General features: G+C 47.6%; 1 protein-coding gene across 1 annotated transcript; it reads right to left on the bottom strand.

Annotated features, from left to right (window-relative positions):
- Positions 1-4,136: 4,136 nt before the first annotated feature.
- On the bottom strand, positions 4,137-10,612 carry RALY (RALY heterogeneous nuclear ribonucleoprotein). The gene is made up of 7 exons (XM_007934572.2): positions 10,339-10,612; positions 9,053-9,125; positions 8,827-8,874; positions 6,591-6,757; positions 5,763-5,876; positions 5,336-5,541; positions 4,137-4,181 (listed from the first exon to the last, which is right to left on the bottom strand). Exons 1-7 carry the CDS (start codon positions 10,592-10,594, stop codon positions 4,137-4,139), a joined length of 909 nt encoding a protein of 302 aa, XP_007932763.1. The 5' UTR covers positions 10,595-10,612.
- Between the last annotated feature and the right edge of the window lie 16,398 nt (positions 10,613-27,010).

The following is a 27,010-nucleotide window of genomic DNA, read 5'->3' as shown; positions in this document are numbered from 1 at the left end:
GAAGCCCATGGTTCCCACTGGACTACCCGCCCCACAAAGCTCTGAGAAACGAGGAGCTCAGCAGGACTAGTGGGCAGGCCCTGCAATGGGCACACAGCAGGAGGCTCTAGTGTCACAGAGTCATAGTGCCAGCCCAGGGCAGCTCTCCCGCACTGTGCAGATGGGGATATCAAGATTCAGGAAGGGCAGTGACCTGCCTGGCCACACAAGCACGTCTGCTACAGACCTGGGCTTAGTCTTCTGGGCAGCGAGGAAAGACTGTGGGTTTAGGGACTGGAGGGCTCCTCCTACAGGATGGGGGCCTAGTCCCTTCTTCTGGACACTCTCTTCCTCTCCCCAGATTGAAGCCTTTTGTTTTGCCAAGGAGGGCTGGGGCCCAGCCCAGTTCCAAGGAGCCTCTTCTCACCCCAGGCCCTGGATCTCTAAGAGTCTATCTCCACCATAAGGGTATGTGGCCTACCTGTTCTCAGAACCTCTTACCATCATTCTCCTGCTGCTGCAAGCAGATATGTGGGGAATGATATCCCTACCAGGCAGCTAAATCTCAGAAGGGGCAGAAACAATGCTCTCTATCACACCAGGAGGCCATGGCCAAGCAAGGACTGGGGCCCTTGACATAGCTATGGGTCCAGATCTCTGGCTGCCTTGTTGCTGGCCCAGGCAGGCCTTCACACAGCTTGCGAATGCTAGGCCAAGAGTGAGACATGAGACAACAAAGACTTCCCTGGAGGTTTCTGTATCGAGGAAAGCAGAGCACTGTCCCAAACCCAGCCTCCAGCCTCCATCCTCCACCAAAACCTGGAGCCAAAACCATGGGGACACTTTAGTGGAAGCTATGGTATAGAATTGTTGGTTTGAAACCAGAAGTTTTCAATGAAGATTCTAGGAGGCCTAAAAATGTTGAGGACCATGTAAAGCTGGAGGGAAAGACTCCAAGCCCTTTCTGATGATGGGATTAAATGGCCTGTGTTGGGAAAAGGCTGCCCAGGGGAAGGAATACCAAAAACCAGTCCAGTGCCATCAAGCCGATTCAGACACACGGCGACCCCCAATGGGTTTCCGAGGCGGTAAATCTTTACAAAAGTAGATTGCCCTGTCTTCCTTCTGTGGAGTGCCTGGTGGGTTTGAACCACCAGCCTTCTGGTTAGCCAGTCAAATGCCTTAGGCACTGTGCCACCAGAGCTGCAGGGGAAGGAATAAGCAGTTCTTCAAGAGCAGAAGTCAGATCTGGGAGGCTTCTCAGAGGTGGTGACACTAGAGCAATAGCTCAATGATGAGCAGCTATTTCTCAGGGGTTGAAAGTACGAGAGTACATGACAGGCCTAGAATAAAACGTGTTTCTGGCTGCCTGCCCACCCACAATTCCACACCAATGAGACCAGCCTTGTGTGGCCACATCACCCAGTTCACTGGACAAGGTTGGGTACTTGTAACCTAAAAGCGACTCAAAAGAATCTGCTGGGATAACTGATTCTTTCTAGGAATATGAACATGAGGAAAACTAACCAATTCACAGTGGGGCCTAAATGGGAAAGATGGTGATGTTAGGAAGACACGATGAACCATGTACACAGTGAAGAAGAAGTTTGAGAGGATCTGGCCAGTTGTTAGAGACAACATGGCCCCTACTAGACTGTCTGCCCCACAAGCAATGTCTAGATAGGTTGCCCAAGATAGGCACAAACCTCCTACTGCTTGAGGTAACTCATTACCAAAACTGTCTATGCATGTAAAGGCAAAGATGGCTGCTGTGGGGCAGGAAAGACAGGTGGTGACAGGAGAGGCCAGAGCAAGGACCATGTGCTCCACATTCAGGCGCTGGCATTCTGTCCCGATGACGGTAGGCCAGTCAGTACATGGCACTATGCAAATCAAGGACATGTCGCAGAAATAACGCGTGCTGCAGCAACTGGTGGGAAATGGGGTAGGGGAGTAGCTGAAGATTGGGAGTCTGGTGCAGGGACAAAATCCCAGTGAAAAATCCCAGTATCCTAAAGCAGGACGGTGGCAGACAAAGGAGGAGGCAGCAGCAGATTCTAGAATCATTTTAGAGCTGGGAAAGCCCACAGCTGGTGAGAAGCTCAGGGAAGAGAGGCGGCCTCGATCCACTACTAGGTGACCAGGTGTGTCACCAATGCCTTCACAGGTGCTTGGGATTTCAGCCAGCAAGGTGCTCTCATGGTCACTGGCACATCTGACCTTTCCCAATAGCCCTATTGGCCATTTTTATCACTGAATTAGCTGAGGAAACTAAGCCCCAGAGGGTTCAGTATTGGGCATCCGAAATCAATCTGACCGGAAGAGAGGAGTGGAGGAGGTGAGGACAGAAGAGGGTACAGCAGAGTGACTTTCTGACTGGGCAGGAGACCAGGACCCCTTCGTGAGAAAACACAAACCATCCCATCTCAGAACAGGTTGGGATCCAATCTCTTTATTGTCAGGGTCCCCTCCCTGAGGCCCCATCTTCTCCAAACCAATAGAAAAATCCCAAGCCTGGGAGTGTGCTGGGGAGGGAAGGTGGAATGTGGGGAGATCTCTGTGCTCTGCCCTCTGGCCTGGGCAGTACAAACAAGGAGGGGGCATGGGTAAGGGGTAGGCTGACAGCTCCACCTGCAGAAGACGTGGCACTGGCTGGGGTGCGTGGTGGGGAGGAGGTGCCTGCTGCCAGCTCTCCTCTGGTACCCACTGGGGGGAGGCACCCAGGGGTAGGTGCCCGGCTTGAGGCCTAGGAATAGTGCACGCCCTTCTCCTGCCGGTGGCCATCGCTCCTGTCAGGCTGAGAAAGAGGGAGACAAAGAAGAAACTAAGGCTGAGAGGAAGAGACCTTCAGATGTGAGTACAGGGGCAATAAAGAAAGGGCAGAGTGGTGTTTGCAGATGGAGATACACGCCTGGGCTCGGGCCTCACAATGTTCTGACCATGTAACTTTGGGCAAGTTTCTCCCCCTCCCTGAATCTCCATTTCCTCACCAGAGGCCCTGTACCTCACCTTGTGAAATGGCTTGGCAAGGTAAAACTTAGCCTCCCTGGTAAAACAAACCACGCATCTCCAAAGGGCAAGACGGTATGTGCGGAATATCCTAGCTGAACTGCTCTGGGAAGCCCTCGCTTGGGAACCATCTTATCCCTGGGTGTTTCAGGTATCAAGACACCTGGGGGGGGGGGTTTGAAACCCTCCCCCGCTCAAATCTGGCTGTCTTTGAATAGGGCCTCAGGGGAATGGGCTAGATCATTTGGCCTGGCTTTTCTCCAGCGAAGGGCAGGATAAGGTGGTGAACAGCGTTGAGGCCACACACCATTGGCTTAAATCTAGGCTCTACCGATTGCTACTTTGGAATCTTGTCAGGTATGTTTAACTCCCCGCACCCTTCAATATCCCTCCTCCCGCATCTTGTTATACTGGCACAAACATAACCTTGCAGGGTTGCTGAAGATTAAATTAGGTAAGGCAGGTGCACTTCCTGGTACACAGGGCACTTCCTCCCCACGACAGGATTCAGTCCAAGCCCCTCAGTCGGGCATGGAAGACCATTCCTAACTGGCCCTCTGGTGAGGAGCAGCCTCCTTTCCTTGTTCTGCAGAGCTAGGCTGCAGCCACAGGACACTCTTGGCCATTTCCAACATCCCAAGAATGGCCACACCTCGGCACCTCTGCTTGTGTGGTCCCCCTCGTGTGGAACGCTTCTCCCTCAATTATTAGCAGGCTCAGCCAGACAGCACTTCTTCTACCACAACCCTGTCTAATGTGCTGGCTAAGTCAGGCTTTCCCCTTGGCCCTCCCAGGCCCTGGATTTCCTTCTATTGTTGTCCTTCATGCACTGGGTGGTAATGGTTTGTGTTCGCCTCCACTAGACTCTGAGTCTCCTCAAGGCTGGAGAGACAATGTGGCTCAGAGTATGCTGAGGGGACCATTACTGGGTAGGCCTGGCTAACACATCCATGGCTCCTACACCCTCATGCCAGCAAGCCCCAACCCACAAAGGGGAGTGGCAGGATGGCTGGGAATGGAGAGGCCTTCAGTCCTGGGCATAGCACTGTTTCATGATACTCCCTACCATCCCAGGAACAGGCATGGCCCCTGAGGACCTGGACTTCACTGCTTTCCCATGCCCTGCCCACCAGGACCTCCGTACCTGCTTACTGCAAGGCCCCATCCTCCACATCTGTGTCCTGGCTGTGCTCCTGGTAGGGAGGAGGCAACAAGAGACCACACATCACTCACTGTAAGCCCTAAGTTCTGCTCTGGGCCTTCTGTCCAGAAGGACCCTAGGGCCCAGAACATGGTGGGGGATGAGGCAGAGCCAAAGGATCCAACTATAGGATCAGTCTGAACAAGGCTGCCTTGGGATCCTTAAGGCCTCACAGGAAAGAAAGGACCAGTCAAGGGAGTTGGGGCAGATTTTTGTGCATGAAAACCCTGGGCAGGAGCAGGCTGAAAGTCTTGTAGAGAGAGAGCTCCCCATCTTTGGGGCATCCAATGCCTTCATTAGGGCCGTTAGGGACTACGATGCCTGCAGGGTAAGATAGAGTACCAGCTAGGTACAAAGAAGGGAAGAGGAGCTGGGTGTCAGAAAGACCCCTTGACTGTCATGGCCATATACACCCTTCCATCTTCATGAAAAGGAGAAAGCCCCAACCCAGTGAAGAAGTCTGGCTCAACTCCTGCCTCAGCACTTACTAGCTATGAGGCCCTAAGCAAGCTATCTAATTCCTGTGTGCCTCAGTTTCCTCACACAGTAAAATGTTGGAACAGTAATACCTTGCATAGTACAGTGCAGCTGTGAAGGTTAAATGAAGTATGAAAGTGGGGGCGGGCAGGGTCTGGTGTTCCGTAAACAAATAGCAGTACACAACAGATACCTTACAGACTCTGGCCTACCTTCCATTCAATACAAGCTTCTTGTCAGATGGTGTCCTGGCCTCAGCCTGAATAATTCCAGGAACTGACAAGGAGCTCCCCCTTATGAGACAGTGTTTATGCTCAGGCAGCAATGACTCAGAGTCCTTCTGTGACTTGCTATCTACCTCCCTGTGGCTTTCCCAGGCAACCTTAGTCCTGGCTCTCCGGAGCTGTGCAGACCACGTCTGCTGCCTCGAGGCCCTGCCTCTTCTCTTCTGTAATCCATGCTAAGAATGGAGTCCAGAAGGGGTCCTGGGCTTAGGCAACAACTCTTGCTTATTCCTCCCCACTCCCCCTGAGGTTAGAACCCCTGGGAAAGAAAGAGGGAGTTCACAGCTCAGAGGCTCAGAGGACCCCTCTCCCGCTGTCCTCCTGCGACTAGGAGTGCGAAGCCCAGTGCCAGCTCTGCCCACCACACCCGTGATCACGCTCTCACCAGCTCTTCCTCGCTGTGCGTCAGAAGCCCCTCCTCATCGCCGTCGTCTCGAGCCTGTGCCGTTCCCTGGGGCGTGCCTGCCTCGGAAGTTGTGTCCTCTTGGGGGGCCGGGGGCCGGCTGTTACCACCACTGCCGCTGCCACCGCCGCTGCCGCTGCCACTGCCACTGCCGCCGCCGCTGCCACCGTCACCCTTCTTCTTGCCATCTTGAGGAGAAGGAATGGGAGGAAATCAAACTCTGCCTAGGGCAATTGCTCAGGGCAGCAACCTTAGAGGAAACTAGGTCTCAGCACGGAGCATCCAGCTAGGCCCAGGCGTGCAGACTTCCAGGCATTAGAAGCCACCCAGGCCCTCCTTCCCCCATACACTGTCCTCCCCACCCCGTGGTCCTGGTCACTAAGCTGGGTGAGGACCCTCAGGGGCTGACCTGGGTTGGCCTTTTGCTCCTCAGCAATCTGCTCCAAGCGGCCCAGCAGGGCGTCAATGTTGGACTTGATCTGCGTCAGCTCTGTCTTGATGGTCTGCAGCTCACTGCTCTTCACTGGGTGGAGGAGGAACAGAGTGGTCACTGAGGGCTGAGAGTTTGGCACTAACACAAGACCCCACACCTCTTTTCTCAACTAGGAAGGCTGGCAGGACAGGGGCATGAACTAGCCTCATCCACTGTCTTTCACCAGCCAGGGAAAAGCTGGAGCTGCCTGGGGCTCCCCCTGTGGCGCTCTGTAGGCCCTGCTTACAGTGACCGGCCCACACCACCAAACCTGGACATCTTTTCCCCAAGCCTCACAACTCTAAAGACGACCAGGGATGGACAAGAACTTAAGTATGTGGTATGTACATCTGTGTGTACCTGAGCAAGTACATATATGTGTCTTTGCTTGTGTCACAGGGTGCTGTCTTTCAAAAGTATGCAAATGTAGACCTTTTGCAATCAGATTTCCTGGGTGCCTCTGTGGTATACCCACTGACCATCAGATGTGTAAACCTGTGGAATTGTGGGCCTATCCTTGTCCTTACTAGAGCAAAGATACCACCATCTCACAACACTGACTTTCCATGCCCAACCCAAGCCCCACCTCTTCAAATGCCAGCCTTTTCCTCTTAGAAATGCATGAGTACTTACTTGGTTGTTAGAGCTGCAGAACTGTGGGAGATTTCTTTTTATCTATTTTCCAATGTAAAAAAATGTGATTCTATTATTTTGCTAAAGACAAAAATAAAAATTATCTAGGAAGAAGATAAGATGGTCACTCACACTTGATCTTGGCCGAGCCGGTGGTGATGGCTGTAGAGCGGGCAAAGAGCTTGACAGGTATGGTGGTTTTGACACGCCGGACCAAAGGGACTGTGACCCGGGGTCGCTTCACGGGGACCGCCCTGGGCACTGGCACCGGCGACAGGCGGCCCCGATAGTCGAAGAGCCTGTAAGGGCAAATGGGCCAGAGGCTGCAGCATAGCCCATGACCACCAGGGGGCACTGCAGCTCTAGCCCAACCTGTGCACAGCTGGTACAGGGCTGGGTGTCCAGCTCTACACACCTCTGCCTGCTCCCAATAAGCCCTGGGGTGAAGAGGAAGGGCTTCTGGATTCTTCACTACATATAGCCCTGCTACCAACCAGGACAGGTAAGGGCTGGTGAGGTGGCAGGCGGTATGGCTATGGCCCCATTCAACAAAGGAGCAAACTTAGCAGATGAGCCCCCAAGGAACCTTCCTAGATCTGACATACAGGGATGCTCTATTATACGGCCCTGCTTCTGCTCAAAAAGCTGCCACCCCAACCTCAGGGCAAAGTCTACACATATCCCCAAAGCAGCAAAATCCCCAGCTGGGAAAAGAAAGGTATGGGAGTGGAGCCTGTCCCTGAGCCTGTCTGAGCCTCAGTTTTCCCATCTGCCTAATGAGGATGGCTTCTCCAGATTCTGCTGCTTCCTCCGCCAGAGGCTGCAGCTGTGTGGCTGGAGTGTAAGAGAATCTGGTTAAAAACACACACTTTAGAAGGTGACTCAGGTAAAAGGTGAGGGTCTCAGAGACAGCCAGGGGTATTGAGACCCTCAACTCTAGGACCCATGACCTCAGAGACAGGAAGCTGGAGTCTATCCCTTTCCTTATTCCGGGCCCTCTTGATTACCCTACCCTCCTGACTCCACTTCAGAGAAGAAGGCCAGGAGGCCCAGGGGCATCGAGCTTGTGCAGGCAAACCAGGGCCCAGGGTGCCTAGACTGGATGTGTCCCCAGTGCCGTCACCCAGGCCTCTCCAGGTGGGCTTCTCTTCCTGCTGACCAGGTAGAAGTATGGTAGGCTGAGAAAGTCTCCCATCCCATCTGCTGCTACCACCTTCTGGAGCCTCAGGGGTACATCAGGGGTACCTTGGGGCCACTTTCCTGGTAACAGTCAGGAGGCCTGCATCACTAGGCAATTTGAAACCCCATTCCTTGACGCTTCTTTATCCAGGAAACCCCTGGCCTGGGGTCATGATCACTGGAGATGGAGAGCCTCTGGGAACAGACCCAGCCCTGAACCTTGCATTTCTGCCCCCAGGGGAGGGAGCGGCTCTGGCCTTGGTCAGAATCACTGAACCACATAATCCCAGAGCTGAATGAGTCCTGAGAGATTACCTGGTGCAAGCCCATTTCACAGACTGGAAGGGGGATTTGCCCAAAATCACGCACTCCATTCAGTGGCAGAGCTGGGATTAGCACCTAGGTCTTCTGACTCTAAGCCTAGGGCACTTACTTTCCACTACACTGCACTGTCTCCTGAAACCATGCACAGGTGAGAAAATCAAGGCTCAGAGAGCTTCTGTTCATCCTGGGCAGTCTGGTGTGGGTTGAGCCGGAGACAGGGAAGCCGGAAGGAAAGGTTTCGGCCAGTCCCATTATGATCTCCACTCAACAGTGTGGCTGGTGCTGTCCATTCAAGGGGAAGCCTACCTCCTCAAGACTAGGGATTGGACAGGCTTGAGAGTGAAGAATGTGCCACAGTCTACCAGGGACTAATTCAGACTCTTAATGGCTACTGGCCTAAATGGCTGGTGGCCTCTTGGCTGTAAATGTTAAAGTCAAGAGGTTCAGATTAAGCTCTTGGGTTCTTTTCTGCTAGTCAGGACACCTCAGAGAGGGAAGGAGACTAAAAAGTAGGAGTGCAAGGGCTCATACTCTCATATTCCAACTGGCCACGTTTACATGTCCCTAGGCTGTGCACTCCCTACAAGTCTCACCTAAGGACTAGGAAGAGGAAGAGCAGTCAGTGAGTGGAGACACTGGTTTGGAGTGGTGTGGTGTGGTGGTGGGAGCTCTGGCCTGGGCACCAACAGAACTGGATCCTAGTCCCAGATTTACCACTGATTTGCTGAGCAATCTTGGGCAAATGCCTGTCCGTATCTCTGGGCTTTGGTTCCCATTTGGAGGACTGAGTGAGCTGCACCAGCAATCTCTCAGGACCCCTCCAGCTTGGCTGTTTCATGCCTGGGCACGCCCCTCCCCTGCTCACCTGTCGTAGAAGTCGTCCCGGTAGTAATCATAGTCAAAGCTGAAGCCACTGGGGAGACAAAGGGGAGAGGGCCAGGGCTTAGGAATGGCCACTCAGCCCGCTCTCCACAGGCCCTCATCTATGAACTCCTCCCAACAAGTTCCAGGCTCAGCACACTGTTGCTACCAGTATGCACTTGCTCTGGGAAACAGGGACCAATCCCACCCAAACAGACAGAGAGCCCCACCTGTATATGGCAGATGCTGCTCTCTTTAGCCCCTTGGGTCTGTTGGGCTTGGGCTCTCCAGCCATGTTGATGTCTGTATGGAGGAAGAGGCAGAGTAAGAATGCTGGCATGACAGCAGCATCCCCACATACATATCAACCTCAGGTACATGTGAAACAATTTACATGCTCACATGTGCACACAGGCTTCACTCACACCATATAGACAAATACATACTGATATAACCACCAAAGGTCTACATACACTTAATTTCCAAACATTACTCATACCCAGACATCACACAGATATCCTCATTTACATATTCATATACAAACACATACATGCATGCTCACAATCTCTCTCTCTCTCTCTCTCTCTCTCACACAAACACACACACACCATGTACATCACATGTATATACATCCTCATGTAGTACCATACATTTGGCACACAGGAATACATATACAGACCACCTTAACATACACATTCACATATCCATGTAACGAAGTCACACATATAGGCAACATATTACTCTCGAGCACCCTCACACTTAACTCTTAACATAACACACCTAACTCCCTGTATGCAAATGAATGACTATATAATCACAGGTCTACCAAACAAATATGCCCAGAATGGTGCTGAGTACATGATACAAACTCAATAAATATTTGGGAAGTGAATATATGCACAATTGCTTACAAACTCAAATTCTGATATATACACTATACATGTACATATGCAGGTATATGTCTACATGTTTTCCACATCCTCAGTCACATTCTCATATTCAAGAATATATATTAGATATCCCTTCTCAAACATACATATTGTACACAAAAAAGTATGTGCACATACATACACTGTACACACTCAAGGGCAGACTTCAAGAATGGTCACAGACATCTAACACCAGGGCCAAGGGTACCTGCTTTGTCCTTGTGCTCCCAGCCTTTCCTACTGGCTCTCAAAGGGTTCTAACCTAAGTCATCTGTAGCCCACTGTTGCTGTGCTAGTCCACTCTGTTGTCTTTCTCTGCATTTTAACTGGAACTATAAGGCTTGTCATTAAGAGGCACTGGGAGAAAAGGGCAGGACAAAAGTGTTTTCCAAGGGCTTCTGAAATTCACCTCGACAAGCATCAATCTTGTAATTATCTAATTTATACCTTACAGTTATTTAGTTATTTAAGCTATAAAATCTCAGAGCATGGAAGTTGCAGGGGGAAATGGGAAAGAGAACTTGGGAGGCAGCTGGAGAGTAAAGGAAGACAGTGACTCCAAGAGCAGGGTGTGGAAGGAGACTTACCCAGGGTCTGCCCGGCGAGCACTCGCCCATTCTCTCCCAACACAGCTGCCCGGGCATGGCGCTCATTGGCATACTGGACAAAGGCATAGCCCTTGTGCACGGAGCAGCCGGCCACACGGCCATACTTGGAAAAGATGGTCTCCACATCTGACTTCTTCACCACTGCTGTGTTGAGGTTTCCAATGAAGACCCGAGAATTGATGGATTTGGGGTCATTCTTGTTGGTTACATTGCTTGTCTGAATCTTCAAGGACATGGTGGTCACCTGTACAGTGAGAATCATTGTGAGGCTGGATCCTCAGGTTGGGCTCAAGGGCTGCCCATGATTTGTATCTTAGCTAAACTGAACCACTTCTTTCCTTCTTACACAAGACCCTACACCCAGGATCCCTGCTTTTGCTCAGCTGTTGTCTTGTCATATTACCAAGAGTTGCCATTTACTTACTGGCTGCTGACCTCAGGCTACATACTTTACATACATTCCCTCATTTGGTACTCACATGGTAAAAGAGCCACCACATCTCCCAAGTGAGGACAGGACACACGTGAAACTAGTGAATGGTAGGACTGGGATTTTAAACCATGGTCTGCTAGACTCCACTTTTTTAAGCCCACCCCTTCCTTAATGCTTATCTCAACTGTCACCCCCACTCAGGATCTGAAGATTTTGAAGGTTTTCCACAGCTTCATTTATATCTGCCCCATCAATCCAGAACCACAGCCAAGAAAGAGTTCATATGGCAACTGCAATTAGTGTTTGCTCCAGAACAAGAACAGAATATGAAAACTGCTCATAGGCATTACTATGATTGAATCTATTAATACCAGACATTTTGAAAAAGGTGCAGCCTCACTGAGCGCTCAACGTGAGCCAGGAATGCCACACAATATCGCATAACCTCAACTCACTGTTGGGAGGCCGATGCCGACTCACCGTGACCTACAGGACACAGCAGACCTGCCCACAGGGTTTCAGAGACAAATCTTTACAGAAATCTTTATGGAAGCAGACTGCCACATCTTTCTCCCACAAAGGGACTCATGGATTCAAACAGTCAACCTTTTCGTTGGCAGCCGAGCGCTTTAACCACTGTGTCACCAGGACTCCTTGAATAACCTCAAGACCCCATGAAATATTATTATTATTCACATCTTACTGAAAAATGAGACCCTGACTTATTAACACTTGTAACAGGCATTCACACCCAAGTCAGTCTGTCTTTAAAGATCTTTCAACTTTTATCACTTTGCTTCTCAGAGCCATGCAAGCACTATAGTAAGTAAGCATTATTTACCTAAGAAATGTTGTTAATAAATTAACCTTTTAGAGTTACCCGTTTTTATATTTTATGAACTTCACTGTTTGATTTAGAGATCATAGTTACCTGCTCTTTGTTCTCTATGTCCTGACAATGCCTTTCACCTCAAATCTCCCCCCACCACCTTCTCTGGGCAGGGTACAACTGGGCACAGGCTGCAAGGGAAAAGGCACACTCCGAGTGAGAAAGGCCTGAAGGTAAGCCTTGGCGTTTATATACGCGACTCCGTCTCCTGCTCACTGGCATGAGTTAGTGCAACTTCCTTTGGGAACACTCCCACCTCAATGAGCCAACCCTAGAGTCATTTCAAGGTTGGTGGTGGTTCAGTGGTAGAACTCTTGCTTCAGGCAGGAGACTCGGGTCTGATTCGCAGCCAATGCACCTCATGCACAGTGACCACTTACCACTAGTGGCTGCGTGTTGCTGCGATGCTAAATGCATTTCAACAGAGCTTCCAGACTAAGAAAGGGCTGGTGATCTACGTGTGAAAACCAGCCAGTGACAATGCTATGTAGCATAACTTTGCAACCCACAACCAATCATGGGGATGGCACGGAACCGGGCTCCCTTTCATTCCAATGTGCATGGGGTTGCCGTGAGTTGGGGGCTGACTTGATGGCACCCAATCAAGCCATTTCAGGTGCTACAAGCAGCATGCACAAACTCATCAGCCTAGGCTGACTTCTCCACATTCCAGGCTATTAACATACCACTTCTGGGCAGAGGGGGCTTCTTTCAATGAACTAGAGAAGAGTGAATTTAAGAAAAACGAAACAAAACAAACAAAAACCCATTACCACAGAGTTGATCCTGTCTCACAGCGACCCTATAGGACAGAGTAGAACTGTGCCCCTCCCCTCCCCGGGTTTGTAAGGCTGCAAGTCTTTATGGAAACAGACTGCCACATCTTTTTCCTAGTGGGTTCTAATTGCCAATCTTTTGGTCAGCAGCCAAGCACTTTAAACACTGTGTCATCAGGGTCCTATTTCTCTGTATTTTAATTTTGTGAAAAGGTACACTGTGAAGCTTCTCACTCTTATTCCCAAGCCTTCCTCTTGGCCTCGGAGTTAGTACCTTCTGACCAGCAGGCGGCAGTGTTTGCAAGGAAACCACACATTAGACCCGACACTGATTTGGGGGAACAGTTGCTCCTAGAGCTGGGCTTTGCAGTAAACTCAATGGATACACTGGGGTCAGTCGCTAATGGTGCCACCACTGCTACTGAGGGCAAAATGAGCTCCTTTGGCTGAGTGTATCCTGTGTTTTAGGAAACAGTGCCTGCCATTAAGAAAGAAGAAACCGTTGCCAGCTCTGGAACAGGCTTGGAAGGAACAGATGCTTTTCTGTTACTCAGCTTACCTTGCAGTCAATCACCCACATTCACCAAGCAGTAAGAGCTGCAAAGATGCGAACCACAGAAGCACCAGAGTCTGGTGTGCAGTAGGACATGCTCCTGGCACGTGGCGTCCCTTGGGCCCCTCATTCCTCACAGTTCTGACAGCCCTCCTCCTACCTGAATGGTGAGCCATTCAAGGGCTAATCCCTGGTCTATTATAGGATATACAAGAATTTTATTGGGTCTCTGGGTGGGCATCAGGTAACCTCCTGAGTGGTTAAGCTCGAGGCCATGAAGTTTGGGGCAAGGGAGATGCCACCTGCTTTGGTTGTAGGGAACCAACCAGGCCTGGGGTATGGACTGAGATAGAAGAGAGGGAGAAAGGTGATTGTTCAGAGATAATGGTGATGACTGCTGGCTCTGACACTGACTTGGCAGGGATATGAAAGTTGCTAGGTTCCCTCAGACCTCTGTCAGGAGCCTCCAAGTGTACTAGGCAGGAAGCATTTGCTGAGTACCTGTAGTCTGCACTTGGGGCTATGGAGGGAGCAGCACTTATTCTTTGGCTAGGTGAGCAAAATCCTTCTGGTTTGGCCCTACTCAGCCCTGTCTTTCATCACCTGGAGTTTGGGACAATGCACACAAAAGGACTTTGCGAACTGTGCTGTCCAGAAATTCTGTAAGATCCAGAAATTCCTCTAACCATAAGTACTCCTCTGCTCAACTAACACTGCCATTACAATCTTGGATCCATTCTAGACGAGGGTCAAGGTCATGCCAGAGCACAACTGGATGATGACAAGGAGAGGCAGCCAGAAGCCATGCCATATGAGGGTCAGTTTTCTGATCTTAGAGGAGACTTGGGAAGTGGTGGTGCTGAGGTGAGCATGCTGGGTGAGTGCCTGGAGCATGTTCCAAGTACCCAATCCCTGAATTCCCAACCTAAACAGTCTCAATCTTCTTTCAAGACCAGCACACTCCTCTGGAATCAGGCTATGCTGCTGGGGTTTATTCCCTAAGCCCAAGGGGGTAGTTATTCCTGGAACGAGCTTAGATAAAGAGCTTGAGTATATACATGCAAGTCTACAAGGCTCCTTGAGGTGAGGGGTGAAACTGGGGGTGGGAAATGACACAAACTAGCTCTCCCTGAACTACCAGTTTCAGGTACAGAATGCCAAAGACTCCAAGAATTCTCAGTTTTAACATGGTCTTCACGTTATGAACATAGTCACCAATTTGTTGGCTTCACTTACAACTGTGAAATATTTAGACACACAGTAGGTGGGTCTCCATTTGTACCCTTGCCCTGACCTACAAATGTTAGCGGCAGCCCTAACAAAGCCTGGGGCACAGCAAGTGCTCATAAATGTTAGTTAGGGAGGAAGTGGTAAGAATAATGTCTCAAAAGGTAGTGGGAAGGGCTAGCTATGGCCCTACCTTAAGTTGTGGAGCCTACTACTAGGAGCTGGGGTCCCAGGCACTTATTCTAGTCTCTGGACTAAACACTCACCACCACAGACGAACCATCCCCAACTCAGTGCCCTCCCCCCACAATTCTTCCTTGGCTTTTCAAGGTCTCCCCTTAGCTTACAGCAGGAGTCCTAAAAAAAATCCATTTCCCAGGAGCTCTGGTAACATAGTGCCTAAGGCACTTGACTGCTAACCAGAAGGCTGGCAGTTCAAACCCACCAGGCGCTCCTCGAAAGGAAGGTTGGGCAATCTACTTCTGTAGTGATACCGCCTCAGAAACCCAAGGAGGGGTTGCTATGCGCTATGAGTCATATCCACTCAAGGGCAGTGAGTTTTTTGTTTGTTTGTTTGTGTAGTAGAGCAGAAGCTGTGTGACTTGATAAGGTATTTTTCCCTCCCTGGACAATGCTCAAGGAGCTCTGGTGGTGTAGTACCTAAGGCACTTGACTGCTAACCAGAAGGCTGGCGGTTCAAACCCACCAGCCACTCCTTGGAAGGAAGGTTGGGCCATCTACTTCATAGAGATACCACCTCAGAAACCCAAGGAGGGGTCGCTATGAGTTGAATCAGCAGTGCTCTGCCCCACAGATTATCTGTGTAATTGAGAGTAAGGTGTCTACAACCCCCCAGATGCCCTATACTTAGGGATGAGTTAAGGAGAGGTTTGTTCTTGGGGAGGAGGAGGGAGAAGAATCAGACTTGTTCCCAGGACTCTTACAATGTCAGACTATTAAGGATCTTAGTGAGCACGGAGTTCATTTACATGTCCTTATTCTGAGAAACAGAGGGGAAGGGCCTTGGTTAGGATGCCACAGCCAGTGAGCAACAGACCTAAGATCACCCGTGGGTCCTCTGATACTAATCTAGGGTTCTTATGCCAGGCTGTTTCTTTGAAGGAATGATGGTAAGATTTCATTCTCACACACTTGGGACATGTTATCAGGAAAGATTAGTCCCTGGAGATTGACATCATGCTTGGTAAAGCAGAGGGTCAGCAAAAAAGAGGAAGAAGACCCGCAATGAGATGGCTCAAGAATGGGCGCAAACACAGGAAGAATTGTGAGGATGGTGTGTGACCGGGCAGTGTTTCATCCTGTTGTACACAGGGTTGCTATGAGTTGGAACTGACTTGGTGACACCTAACAAGGGACACAGGCTCAGCTAGTGAGCTGGAGTAGCTAGGGGCTAAATCCAAGCTTACTGTTCTCCTGGAAGACTGCTTGACACCCTAAATGTCATTTTCTCAAGAACTATCCAAAAAAGCCTCTGGCTTTATCATTCTACCCCTCATGCCCTCCCAAACTTGCCCAGCAGATCAAGCCTCGTCTGCACCTGCCCTTTGAGGCATTCAGCCATCAGAACACTCACTCCCACTGTAGTATAAATCACTAACACTATGACTCCTTCTTCTTGAAATTCTCATTTCCAATGGGGAGCCACGGCTGCTCTTGCTCCTGCTGTCCCAGTGCTATTTAGATCCTCTGTCTGGACCAATCCTACTGGCCAGTTCCTGGCTTCATTCTTCAGCATGGGGTTAAGGGTTACCAGCTGTGGTCAGTCCTCTGCCCTTGTTAACCCTGGGGATGTCTGGATGTGTGTGTGTGTGTGTGTTTTTCCTTCAATTTTTATGATTTGGGTGCAAACTTACAAAGCAGATTTGTTTTACTCTCAACAGTTCACACACATTTGGTTTCACAGCACCAATTACAATCCCAACAATAAATAGCTCTCTTCCCGTCTCCCCACTATGACTACCCCCTTCCCTGTGTCTTTCTCATCTATGCATTCCTGTCTGTCCAGCTTCCCCACAGGGGGAAATGCTGCCCTTCTGATCTCAAATTGATCTAAGTGGTGCATCTCCCTGGGGTAGGTGTTCTGCTCATAGGCCTTTCCACTATTTGGCTGAGAGCTAATCCACAGAAATGAGTCCAGTTCCAGGCCTGACGGATAAACCAGGGCCATAGTCTTGGGGATTCCACCCGTCTCTTCTATCCGACCAGTAATTCTGGTCATTTTTAAATTTTGTTCCACAATTTTCTCCCACTCTATCTGGAATCTCCAATTCGGATCCCTTTCTAAGTGGCTGGAATTGGTAGCCAGGCACCATCTAGTTCAGAAGAAGGTCTCAGGGTCTTGAAGGCTGAGGTTCCCATGGTCCATCAGACCCTTTGACTAAATGTTTCCATATGACTTTGATTTTCTTCACTCTTCTTTGCTCCAGATGAGGGGAAACTGTTACATCTTAGATGATCTTAGACGGCCACTTGAAAGCTTTTAAGACCCGAGTCACTACTTACCAAAGTAGGATGTAGAACAAGAATTTTATGTGGTTATGTTGTGCCAACTAAGCTTGATGTCCCTCCAAGACCATGGTCCCGAGCCTGTAGGCCCAGTGACTCACTCCCTCAAGGTGCTCAGGTGTCACTGAGAAGATACTCCAACCATGTCCCATTAATTCTATGATGTAAAAATGGGTATTTTTTTTAGCACAAATACACATGTAAGAATCTCATCAGCCAAACCTATCGTCACGAGTATATTCCCATTTTCCTACCTAGACCTGATCTTCTTACCTACCTGTGCCTCCACCTGTAGACTAGTGTTTGTTGTTACTGATAAAGCAGTACTGTGTACATAATAGTATTTGCCTCTGTTGTCTATTACCTTTTGTGTACCTCTGTGTCCTCCTTTTCCCTATTGCTACTGTGCTGGTTCACATTTTTGTTATACTGCCTTTCCCTCCACCCAAATCAATACATGACTCTTACCTAGTCAGAAATTTTCCCTTCACTTCTCTCCCATCCCTAATAACCAACAAAGTAAATTTCCTTCTCTGTGTAAACCTTTCCTTGACTTTTTATAACAATGGACTCACAGTATTTGTCCTTCTGTGATTGACTTATTTCACTCAGCATAATGTCCTCCAACTTTATCCACGTTTTGAGGTGATATGAGGATTCTTCATTATTCTTTAATGCTGTAGAGTATTCCATTGTGTGAATGTACCATAATATGGTTATCCATTCATCTGTTGATGGACACTTAGGTTGTTTCCATCTCTTTGCTATAGTGAATAGTGCTGTGATGAACATGTGTGTGCATATGTCTTTTCATGTCCTGGATCTCACCTCTTTAGGATATATTCATAGTAGTGGAATGCTAGATCAAATGGTACTTCTATTTCCATTTTTTTAATGAAATGTCATACTGACTTCCACCGTGGCTATACCATTTTATAGCCTCACCAGCAGTATATGAGAGATTCAATCTCTCCATACCCTCACCAGCATTTGTTATTTTCTGCCTTGCTGAACTTTGCTATTATTGCCAGGGTGAGATGATAGCTCATTGTTTTGATTTGCAAAGGCTGGGTGTTCTGAGAGAAAACAGCTATCAGCGACAGGGAGAGTACTTCTAGAGAAGCCAGGCCCTTAGAATGATCAGTGCCCAGGGCCTCCTTGGCCCAGAGGCTCCTAGTGATCTGCCAGGGATGACAGAACATCTATTAATCTCATTAAACTCACCAGGCCCCAGCTCATTAGCACTGACTAAATGATCATTACTGGCCAGACAGAACTAATTTCCCAAGAAGTGCTCTTCAGTTCTTGACCATTCCCACTTCCATGAGAAACACCAGCTCTTAGGAACTGAGGGTTCCTGGGGTGGGTGAAAAGTGTAAGGGGTGCAAACTATACAGGTCCAGAGAGCTTGGCCCTGGCTCTGCTATTCTTATTAATGTGACCTTTAACAACTCATGTAACTTCTCTGAGCCTCCTTGCCCTTATCAGGAAAACAGAAATAATCTTTTCCCTCATTACCTTTCAGGTCTGATGTAAGAATCAAACAGGTTAATAGACCCATCAGTGGTTTGTCATGTCTGTGTGTATTATAAAAGGCAAGAGTTTAACTTTATTTCTGTTATCTAGTTCTCATCCATTTACTTCTTCAACAAACATCTGAGTACAGGTTTACCTCAGAGATACTGTGGATTCAGTACCAGACCACTGCAATAAAGTGAGTATCACAATAAAGCATGTCCCAGGAATTCTTTGTTTCCCAGTGCATATAAAAGTTACATTTCCACTATATTGTAGTCTAGAGTAAATGTGCCATGCAATTAAGAAAAAGTTTGAAATATTTTGAGAATTTCCAAAATATGACACAGAGGCATATGCTGTTGGAAAAATGGCACCTAGACAAACTTGCTCAATGCAGGGTTGACACGAAACATCAACTTGTCTTTTTGAAAAAACACAAACGAAACGTAGTATCTGCAAAGCACAAAATAAGGTGTGCCTGTATTCTACTCTGTGCTGACTAGCATTGCAGAGATGCTGGAAAACAGAGCCACTGTTTTCATAGGCCTTGTCCTCTATTTGCTTTTCAAGCAGTGCTCTCTCTCTATGAACGGTTTCTTCACTGTTTCCTAATAACAAAGGACAAATGAACATGAACTAGTGGAAACTGTAGAGGCTCTGGTGTCAGACAGGACTAAGTTCCAATCCCAGCCCTGTGACTTCAACATGTCCCTTAACCTTACAGGGCCTCAGATTCCTCAACAGCAAAATGGGAATTATACCAGCCTCCCAGGACTAGAGTAAGAATTAGTGATAATGGGTGTGTAAGTGCCCAGTATAATGGCTGGCACCAGAAGATAAGAAACTGGTTAGGTAACACAAATGCTCCATGAGAACAGATAATCTAGCCTGGCGCTCTAAGTCCTCCACATTCCAGGCCTAATGTTTTTCACTCCCAATGCTCCAATTTAATTCTGAGAATAAGGGAGCAGAGGACCTATTCATGCTCCCTCCCTGCCCTAGCATCTGAAACCAAACCTGAGACTTCATGCTTCCCCCCTATGCCTGTCAAATACTACTCTAAGGAGCTGGGAGAGGAAAGAACACTGGCCACTCACTCACGCACTCCTCAGTGCACTATGAGCTCTCTAGTCCTGTAAAATAACACTGGTATCATATCCGATAGGCCCTGAAGGGAGATCCCAAAGCAGAAACAGAAGGCAGGCTAGGACCTTAGGCATCTGTCTCTCTCAAGTGTAGTCTAGGTATGGACCCCAAGACTGTGGCCTCAGGCTAAGACTAGCATTTGTGACAAGCATTCCTTTACAACTATGGGCGGAGAGGCAACAAAGGGTGGGAGGTGATAACTTGGGCCTATAACCCCTAATACAGAGTTAGAATTAAAACCAAAAACCAGATCTATTGCAATCAAGTAGATTCTGACTCATAGCAACCATAGAGGAAAGAGTAGAACTGCCCTATAAGGTTCACAGAAACAGACGGCTACATCTCTCTCCTGGAAGCGGCTAGTAGGTTCAATATAATAAGCTTCTGGTTAGCAGACGAGTTGCTTTAACCACTACACTACCAGGGCTCCTATGAATTGGAATTAAAATCAAACAAACCCACTGCTGTCGATTTAATTCCAACTCATAGTGACGGTATAGGATGACAATTTAATGAGGTATCATCTTCACTCTATTAATGAAGAAACTGAGGCTCAGAGACAGCTCAACTAATGTGTCCACATTCATATTAAGTGCCCTGATTTGGAGTAAAAGCCTAGCTTTTATCACTCTAAAGCAGAAGCTCTTCCTACTACGCTAGATTGTTCCATTAACCTCCCCACCCCACAGGAAGACTGGTCCTGGCTTTGCTACTGATATGCCACACTTCCCAAAAGGGTTCTGGACCATGTGATGACAAAGGGCTCCTCCAGGGCTAAAAGTGAGATCATGACAATCATTACTAACACTTACTAATAAGCACTTATGTGCGCCAAGAATTGCACTAAACCTTCTGCTTACATTTTCTATAAAGTATATGATAGATTCATCATGCTCATTTCACAGACAAGTAAACTAAGGCTTGGAGCTTGGACCTGCCCAAGCCAGGAAATGGCAGTGCTAAGACTGGTCTGTGTGAGATCAGAGCTTGTGCTCTTAACTCCAGTCCAAAATGCCCCGGTGCTGGGTACAGCCCTGTACCTGTCTGAAGGCCAGCCTCCTCTTCTGCCTTCCTAACCCTTTCTTATCCTTCAGGTACAAACTCAGGGGGCCTTGCTGAGGGCACACCCTTAAGTCCAAGAGCTAGTCAGCCCTTGCTGTGAGCCTGGAGATGGCCCCCTCCTCTTCCCATGCCTTAAGGGGCTGGTTCCTCACAGTGATAATGTGGCAAGATTAGTCACCACTTGCTGTTGGTTGATTATAGCTATTCTTTCTGTAAATGAAGTTCAAAAGTCATCAAAGGGTTTGTCAACTGTGACTTATGAGCCTCTTTCACACAGGGAAGTTGGGCAGTGACAAATGCCCCTCTCATTCCACCATCCATTACAAGTCAGGAGGTGCCATGTTCCAATTACTGGAGACCCCGGTGGAGTCCATGGAAAACCCTGCTCCAGGGTGCAGCCATTACTCAGGCCTAGCAGGGCTGCCAGCGGAGCGGCCCCAGGCCCAGCCTCACGAGGTAGGAATGGAGGAAGGCGCGTTTCTGACTTTGTGAGCCAGCCCCTTCTTCCCTTCTTGGTAGCTTACCCTAGGCATACTTCACGGATGAGTGAAAACACGGGCACCATGTGGACTGTTTCAAAGTACCCAGGTTCAAGACTACCTAAGACAAACAGATATGAGGAAATAAGGTCATACTGCCAGATGTGGGTGGAGAAATTATGCACAGGAATGAGGCAAGAGGATGAAGTACTGAGAAAGCAAGAGACTGAAAGGACCCTAAGAGATAATCCAGTGTAATCAACTGCCTCAGTACCGAATACACCACCATATGCCAGGCCTTGTCTAGACGCTGGGGAGCCAAAGATGAATAAAACGTAAGATAATAAAGTACGGTGAAAGGGACTTGTCCAAAGTCACAAAGTGATGGAATGAGATCGCAGGTCTCCACTTCTAGTGAAGTGAAGAATGTAAAGCACTAAGGAAGCACCCCTGAGGTGCAGGCTCTTCACACAGAACGTGACACAGCTGAGGAATGCTGCTCTGTTCAAATTCCATCTATACACTTATTAGATGTTTGACCCCAGCAACTCCTTTAACCATCCATGTCTCAGAAAAACGGAGAAAATAACAAAACCTACTTCAGAACTGTTATGAGGATTAAATAATACAAAGTACATAGTGGTAGGGACACAGTAAGCACCCATAAAATATTGCAGATCATTAACTCTTTGAGGTCAGAATTACTAATTTTATTGTACAGACAAGAAGACTAAGGCTCTCTTTCACTTTGTCACACTAAGCCAATGCTTGTCAAAATTATTTGTGGTGAAGGACCAGTTTTTTGTTTTTTTAAACTTCCAACCATTACAGACCAATACATTTGTAAAATAAAAAAAATCTCAAATTAGTATAGAAGTTTCTACTTAATTTCTACATGTATTGTGAACGAGCCACAGTTCACCGACTGGCATCCATTCAATGGGTTACAATGGCTCTAAGTCACCCTCACCAATCCTCTGTCAACTGATATGAAAACCAAAGCAAGGAAGAATGGAGTTTATTTCATTTCTTTCAAGTCCTTTAGCCTGATTCCTTTTAGACTTTGGTGTCAGACTAATTTACAAAAACTATCGTTTTCTCTCAGGGAAGAGACAAGAGCTGGTAGGCAGGCCAAACACGAATTCAAGGATTTGCCACTGAACACTTTTCAAGGTGATCTAGCTTGGTCATCTGTCTGAAGGCATGCTATAACCTTCAAGGAAAGATCTAGATTTACTGGAGACTGGAAGAAACTTCCTGGGACCTGGAGAGCTGACCATTTAAAAAAAAAAAATTTTAAAACCCATTGCTGTCATGTTGATTCCAATTCATAGTGACCCGCACAGAGTAGAACTGCTCCACAGAGTTTCCAAGGCTGTTTATCTTTATGGAAGCAGACTGCCACACCTCTCTCCTACGGAGCAGCTGGTAAGTTGAAACCACTGATCTTTTAGTTAACAATCAAGCATTCAGCCACTGTTCTACCAGTGCTCCTTGGAGATCTGTCAAGAGGGTATATTCCCCAAGACCTTCACTCTCCCCACACTGTAGGACACAAGGAAACCAGCCAGAAAAAGAAGAGGTATTCTGTCACTTCTTTTTGGTATTTCTAATTTTAGTCTTGTATCATGGTTGCTTATACACCAGTCTTCTCTCTCCATCTAGGGAGCTCCCTGAGAACAGGGTGGACATCAGATTAATTCCTGAATGCCTCTTTATCCATGACTGTGATTGGCCAGAGCAGATAAGCAGCTCTCAAACAGTGTACACAATAATGGTACACTGACTTCTTCCAGGCCACAGCCAAATTTTTATCAGTGTACCATATTTCCTTTTGCTATAACTGAGCTTACATGGTGCTGTCCTTCAGCACAACCCCGAACACAGTGGGGCTACGGCGTGGTGAAAAGAGTACTATCTGGCAAACAGAGCAGCTAGCAGCCACAGGCTGAATACTGACTCACATCTAAGACTATGTAACGCAGTCAAGAGAATAACCTCTAAAGCCAAGATACTTTCATTCTGCCACTGAACTAGCTGTGTGACATGACCTTTGGGAAGTGTCTTAAGTTCTTTATGTTTGTTATCTCACTTGTAAAATAGGGAGAACAATACGTATCTCTAGAGTTACAGAAGGATTAATTAAATGTAAGCATTTATAACAGTGCCTGACCCATTAGAAAGAATGCAAATATTAGCTGTTGCTACTAATGTTTTTGCTGGAACCTGCAAGAACTTTTCCTTAGGAGTCTGAAAGGAAAGGTGGTCTATTCTATTGTAATATTAACCTAGAGTTGAATTGTAATCAAGGAAAGAATACTATCACATGGATGCAGTAAGTCTCAAGTGTGTCGCCAAAATTCTAGTATTTGGAAATGTGCCTTGAACGTAAAAACAATCACAGGAATAGGCCCTCATTAAGTGTTGAATGAATAACTAATTGAGCATTTAGAGTACAGTAGCTCCTAGAGCCCAAAGAGAATCCAACTTGAAAAGTGAGTCAGGAAAAGGTCCCAAAGCACAGGTTCCCAGAAAGGCCTCCCTGTATCCTTAAAACAGAAGACAGCCCAGGTTCCCCTTCTGGACAACAAAGTCCTAGGGGCAGAGACTGTAAGAAACCCTCACTGTTCTGCGTCTCTGGTGGAATCTCCACATTCTGTGGCTGCTATGTTTTGAATAAAGCTGCAGAAGGCTATTCCATGGCAGTGCATGCATCACCATTTCCCAGCCTACATTAGAAAAGTGAGGAATTCTCTAAGGAACAGAAATGGAGGCCTAGGCTTCTCTGCAACAGGCCCAGCTCTAAGTTAAAATACTCACAGGGGCATAGTCCTTTTACTATGGATCATGCGTCTGTATTTCTGCTTGCCAGTGGGGCCCTTGGGTTCTGAGCCCCACTTCTACTACCTCTGTGACCTTGGGAAGGCATTTGACTTCTCTTGATGCTCAAGGTTCCCATCTGTGAAATCGGGTTAAAATTCCCTGCCCTAACATGGGTATACGGGTGGACAGAGTGAACTATTAGGTATGTTCAAGAAGCAGCGAGTGTACCCAAGACCATGTATAGGGTTGGCAGACAATGGTCCTATTAAGTGTATTTGTATGATCTGTAAGAATTCTCAGGTATATAGTAGAGCTGACAAGGAACAAGGTTGTGGTCACTTCTTGGTCACTGCCAGCTACCCAGAAGGACCGAGTAATTGAACCAGTGGGCTCGGGACCATAGTCACAGGGGACATCAAGCTCAACTGGCATAATGTACTACACAAAACATTGTTCCACCTCCTGCTTTGGCAAGTAGCAACTGGGATCTTAAAAGCTTGCAGGCAGCCATCTGCATGCAACGATGGGTCTCTCCTCGACGAGTTGTTGTTGTTATGTGCCATCGAGTCACACCCAACTCATGGCGACCCCTCCTTGGGTTTCCGAGGCAGTATCACTAAGGAAGTAGATTGCCCCATCTTCCTTCCGAGGAGTGGCTGGTGGGTTTGAACAGCCAGCCTTCTGGTTAGCAGTCAAGTGCCTCAGGCACTACGCTATCAGAGCAAAGAACTTGAAAGAAGAAAACCAAAGATTCATGAAAACAATTAGTCCTAGCAACTGGTACACCATGCCATCCACAGCCTATACGACTGAGACCAAAAGAACTAGATGGTGCCTGGCTATCACCGTCAACCACTCGGAGGGGGACTATGGAGGAGATCCTGGATAAAGAGGGCGAATAATGTGGAACAAAACTCAAAATCATTTTTTTGGGGGGGAAAAAAAACAATAGGACCAGGTTTGCTGATCTGATAGAGCCTGGCGGAACCCCTGAGACTATGGGCCCCTAGCTGCCCTTCGGGTCTGGAACTGAATGCGTACCTGTGGCTTTCAGCCAAACAAAAGACAGGCATATGACTTAAACATTTACCTAAGGTAGATACACTCCTTGGAGAGAACAATCGTGGGAGAAAGAAGGGCTGTTTATGAACAAGGAGACAGCTCAGAGGGGAGGAGGGCATGGAGGGATGGACACAGGGAAGAGGTGACTATTGGAAGGAAGTGGGAGGGGAGCTATTGCATTGGGGTAAATTGTGGTCAATGTTATGAGACAAAGTGTATGTGAACTGCTGTATGGAAAGTGAATTTGCCCTGTAAATTTTCACCCAAATCCAATTTAAAAAAAAAAAATCCCTGCCCTGCCCACTTGCAACACAGGCTGTTGTGAGGACCAAAGGAGATAAGATATGGGAGTGTGTTGTTACTTAAATATATCAGGAATATTCCCTGGGATGGACAGTAGCTGTAGGTCTTCTCAGACAGACACCCAGGCAGGAAGCCAGTCTGCTGCAAGCAGGGGGGTGAAGAGTGCATAACTTGGCACTGCAGCCAAGTACTGGGCGCCTCAGGTGTAAGGACAGTTGATTAAAATTCTCTCATGTGGAATCCTCATTACAATACTTCTCCTTGAAAACAATGAATGGCACCCCTCACAACCCCACAAATACTTGATCCTGCAGACAGTATGCCCATTGGCATATCTGTTTTTAATTCCCACATTCAAGTACAGAAGGCTGATATCTCCAGGGCTCTACAGCCAAAAGTTATAGTCACAGCCACTCTGCCTTTATCCCTCTGGTAACAACATTAACTCCACAAATATTACTAAGGATTTGCTTTTCGAGGACTAAGCAAATGTGTCCCTGCCTTCTCCTTTTTAAGACCCTTTGGGGCTTTCCACCACCAATAATCAAGTGCAAATATATCTTTAGTGTGGCTTACAAGCCCTTCTGTGTGTTACAGTTACCAAATCCTTACACAACAATCCTCGAAGTAGCTAGCAAATAAAATTCATTTTAAAGATGAGTAAGCCCTAGGGCAGAGAGGCAAAATCAGGCTCAAGGTCACACAGTATACAAGTCATTATGAACCAGGTTCTTCTTGAAGGGGGGGGGGGGGGGAGGCATCACACTCAAAAGTACAGACTCAAGTTCAAGACTACCTTTTCCTTAATAGTCTATCTAGGGCAAGTATGGAGAAGAAATACTGCATGTCTTCTAAGGGGGAGTGGGAGTGAGGATGAAATGAGTCATTCACCAAGCCACTCCTCCGAAGGAAGGTTGGGCAATCTACTTCTGTAGTGATACTTACTGCCTCGGAAACCCAAGGAGGGGTCGCTATGAGTTGGGACCGACTCAACAGCACATAACAATAACAAATATTTTTAGAATGTATCCCTCTCTCCATTCTTATTATACTCTTCAAAGTCATCTGTCATACAGTTACTGGAGTAATACAATCCCATCACTCCTTTGCTTAAAACTGAAATTAAGATCAGAAGTTTTGCTTTATTACTTCAAAACTCTTCATAAACAGTAATCTCAGCACAGATGTGTATGATTTAGAGTGTTTGTTATTTGAAATTACCATAAATCAGCTAAGCCCCTATCCCTCTACAGGATATATCTATAGTACTGTTAATATCTTGGTATATTTCCTTCCATGCTTTTTCTTGTGCATTATACTTGAATAACACAGTTGAGTTCATACTATACAATTCTGTAGCCTAAAATTTTTCAGTTAACACTGTAACAAATTTGGTATGTTGTTGTTGTTGTTAGGTGCCGTCCAGTCGTTTCCAACTCATAGCGACCCCATGCACAGCAGAACAAAACACTGCCTGATCCCACGCCAGCTCCACGATCCCTGCTATACTCGAGCCCATCATCGCAGCCACCATGTCAATCCATCTCGTTAAAGGCCTCCCCCCCTCTTTCGTCGACCATCCACCCTACCAAGCATGACATCCTTCTCCAGGGAATGGTCCCCTCTGACAACATGACCAAAACAGGTGAGACAAAGTCTGGCCATTCTCGCTTCCAAGGAGCATTTCAGGTGCACTTCTTCCAGAATGGATCTGTTAGTTCTTTTAGCAGTCCATGGTACTTTCAGCATTCTTCTCCAGCACAACTCAAAAGCATCAACTCTTCTTCGGTCTTCCTTATTCATTGTCCAGCTCTCACATGCATACGAGGCGATTGGAAATATCATGGCTTGTGT

The sequence above is a fragment of the Orycteropus afer genome, unplaced genomic scaffold, assembly GCF_000298275.1.
Source record: "Orycteropus afer afer isolate SDZICR_OR568_19922 unplaced genomic scaffold, OryAfe1.0 scaffold00020, whole genome shotgun sequence".
Taxonomy (NCBI): Eukaryota; Metazoa; Chordata; class Mammalia; order Tubulidentata; family Orycteropodidae; genus Orycteropus; species Orycteropus afer.
This window is presented reverse-complemented; position numbering and strand designations above follow the sequence as displayed.